This window comes from Plectropomus leopardus, unplaced genomic scaffold (genome assembly GCF_008729295.1).
Source record: "Plectropomus leopardus isolate mb unplaced genomic scaffold, YSFRI_Pleo_2.0 unplaced_scaffold23559, whole genome shotgun sequence".
NCBI classification, from domain to species: domain Eukaryota; kingdom Metazoa; phylum Chordata; class Actinopteri; order Perciformes; family Serranidae; genus Plectropomus; species Plectropomus leopardus.
In genome coordinates this window covers 1-2,859 of record NW_024625557.1, presented here as the reverse complement: position 1 = coordinate 2,859, position 2,859 = coordinate 1, and the positions used below count along the sequence as shown (strand labels likewise).

At 39.3% G+C, this 2,859-nt stretch overlaps 1 protein-coding gene across 1 annotated transcript; it reads left to right on the top strand.

Annotated features, from left to right (window-relative positions):
• Positions 1–48: 48 nt before the first annotated feature.
• LOC121966214 (ATP-dependent RNA helicase DDX51-like) lies at positions 49–2,404 on the top strand (the record flags this gene model as incomplete). Its single annotated transcript, XM_042516322.1, has 5 exons — positions 49–288; positions 375–446; positions 533–639; positions 2,007–2,115; positions 2,259–2,404. Coding segments are annotated over 5 exons (674 nt in total), but the record flags the coding sequence as incomplete, so codon positions are not given.
• Positions 2,405–2,859: the final 455 nt, after the last annotated feature.

The following is a 2,859-nucleotide window of genomic DNA, read 5'->3' as shown; positions in this document are numbered from 1 at the left end:
TTGTTAGTGTGTTTTAATACATTTGTGTTGTCTCTGTGGCTAAAAAAGGAAGCACGTGTTGTGTGGGTGGAGAAATGGAACTATGATGTCATGTTGAGATTTGTAAAGGTTTGGGAACCATTATTGTCTGACCTCCTCACAGTGCAAGCCGAGGTCATCCCGGCCATCCTTGAGAGTGCGCATCAGGGGCTGCTGATTGGACGCGGCGGCTACAAGCCCAGAGATATTTGTGTGTCTGCACCGACAGGCAGCGGCAAGACTCTGGCATTTGTCATACCTGTCATACAGGTGAGAAAGAGATTCATTCAGTGTCAGTGACAAAGAACATGTAGAAAGACTCTCCAGATTAAATAAACATAATTTTGTACCATCAGGTGCTGATGGGGCGGATGGTGTGTGAAGTGCGGGCTCTGACCGTGTTGCCGACCAAAGAGCTCGCCCAGCAGGTCAGAATCTATCAGAAAAATCTCTGGAGGACAGTAACCAGCACTGTTTGCTGTATAGATTGAAAGTAAAATGTTCTCCTGTTCAGGTCTGCAAAGTGTTCACAGCGTATGCTGAGGGGACCGCTCTCAAAGTGGTGATGCTGGCTGGTCAGAAGTCTTTCGCTGCAGAGCAGGCGTCACTGTCAGAACACAGGTGAGTCCAGCTGCAACATAATGCATCAACAGCTGCTCAGGAGATCTGAGGGCTTTTAGTCTGGGGATTTAGTGTCTCATTCTGGACCTTTGGGGGGTGGCTATGCACAACAGAATGATCAGTCTGTGTACAGTAAAGGCACTGAGTCCCTGTTACCTTAAATGACAGAAATCTTTGCATTTTGGTGTTAGTTCAGACCATTCGATAAACAAAAATGTCTATTATGCTTGAGGAAATGAAACCCCAATTAACAAAAAAAAATTAATAAAAATTTAAAAAAATAAATGAAAACATAAAAAAATAAAAACTAGGATGTATGCCTCCGTGCACAAGTCAAGTTGCATCTACAGTTTACACGTCAGTGAAAACATGGACGCTTCACACACAGAAGATCTCTACCAGCAGCACAGTTTCAAAATTAGTGTCACCAATTCAGCATCTGAACAAATGTGTCCCCTTCTAATGTTTTTTTTTTGTGTGTTTTTTTCCAGAACATTATGATGTCACAGTGAGGTTGACCTTTGACCTTTTGAATATAAGATGTCGTCACCGTAGAATTTTATCCTACCAGACATTTGTGTGACATTTTGTCATAACAATTTAGAAAATTCTTGAGTTATGGAGAACAAACATGTTTTGTGAGGTCACAGTGACCTTGACCTTTGACTTTTGACCACCAAACTCTCAATAGTTCATTCTTGAGTTCAAGTGTGTGATTGTGCCAAATTTGAAGAAATTCCCTCATGATGTTCCTAAAATATCGGGTTCACAAGAATGAGACAGATGAGGTCAGAGTGACGTTGACCTTTGACCTGTGACCTATGATAACCAAATTTTCCTCGATTCATCCTTTAGTCAAAGTGGACGTTTGTGCCAAATTTGAAGAAATTTCCTCAATGTGAGGTGTCTCCTTCACAAAAATTAGACAGATGAGGTCATAGTAACATTGACCGTTGACCAATAATCACCACAATCTAATCAAACTCATCCATTACTCACAGTGGACGTTTGTGCCAAATTTAAAGAAATTCTAAAGGTGTTCTTAAGATATGACATTCTCAAGAATGAGACAGACTTAAGTCACAGTAACCTTGACCTTTGATCGCTGCTGCTCCAGAAGCGCTGTTCTTGGTTAAAAGTTGCAATTAAACTTGAAATATTTTTTTGATGATTGCAGATTGTGTCTTTTCCTATGATAGTTTTGGGGTACTGGTGAAGAAATGGATCAATCCTACGCATACAGGCTCTAAATGTGCAGCTGTATTAAGAGACAAATATCAATATCGGATCAGGGCGTGGTGTTTTTACGCTACTTGGAGGAAAAAAACTTACCATACGGCTTCTTTTCTTTGTGTTGTTTCTTCCAGAGGGGGCATGAGGCGCAGCTTAGCAGACATCGTTGTGGCCACTCCGGGTCGACTGGTCGATCACATCAACAAGAATCCAGGTTTCAGTCTGGAACACCTCCGGTTTCTTGTGAGTTCTTGAAACCAATAGACCAAACACATATAAATAAAACACATAAGATATAACTGACATTTAATTCTATTGTGTGCCGTCTACTGCTGGTGGACTGTTTCTTTTTTTTTTTTTTTATATAATTCTCTCACCCATCGCAGATTATCGACGAGGCTGACCGGATGATTGACAGCATGCACCAGTCATGGCTCAGTCAAGTGGTGAAGGCGGTGTACAGATCAGGAAGTGGACCAGAGACCATGTCCATCTTCAGGAGGACGGAGCCGACACACGTCACAGCAGCCAGGTGAGTCTAAGTTTAACAGAGGATACAGATTCAGGAATGTGTTTTCCACCATTAAACAAAGTTTTAATATGTGTGACAAAAAAAAAATGACTTAAAAATTAGTTTAATAAAACGGGGGTTATTAGAAAATTATCCAGAAAATTGTTTTTATAATTATAATATTCTTGTATTTAAAATGAGGTCTCAAAAATATAAAAATAAATATTACTAATTCTCAGCACTTTTTAAAGTCATTTTCTTTGTTTTCTTATTTTCAGGTATTTTCTTGTAAATTTTTACTTATATCTTGTCAATTTTTGGGCCATTTGCTATTAAGTTGCTCATTGCCTTGTCCCAATGGTTTTGAAAGAAATCAGTTTGTTCAGGTTTTACTTCAAAAAATTAGGGGAGAAATACAACAATAATAAACAAGCAAATAACATAAACAGAAGGAAATTACATTAAGAATGCTTAAA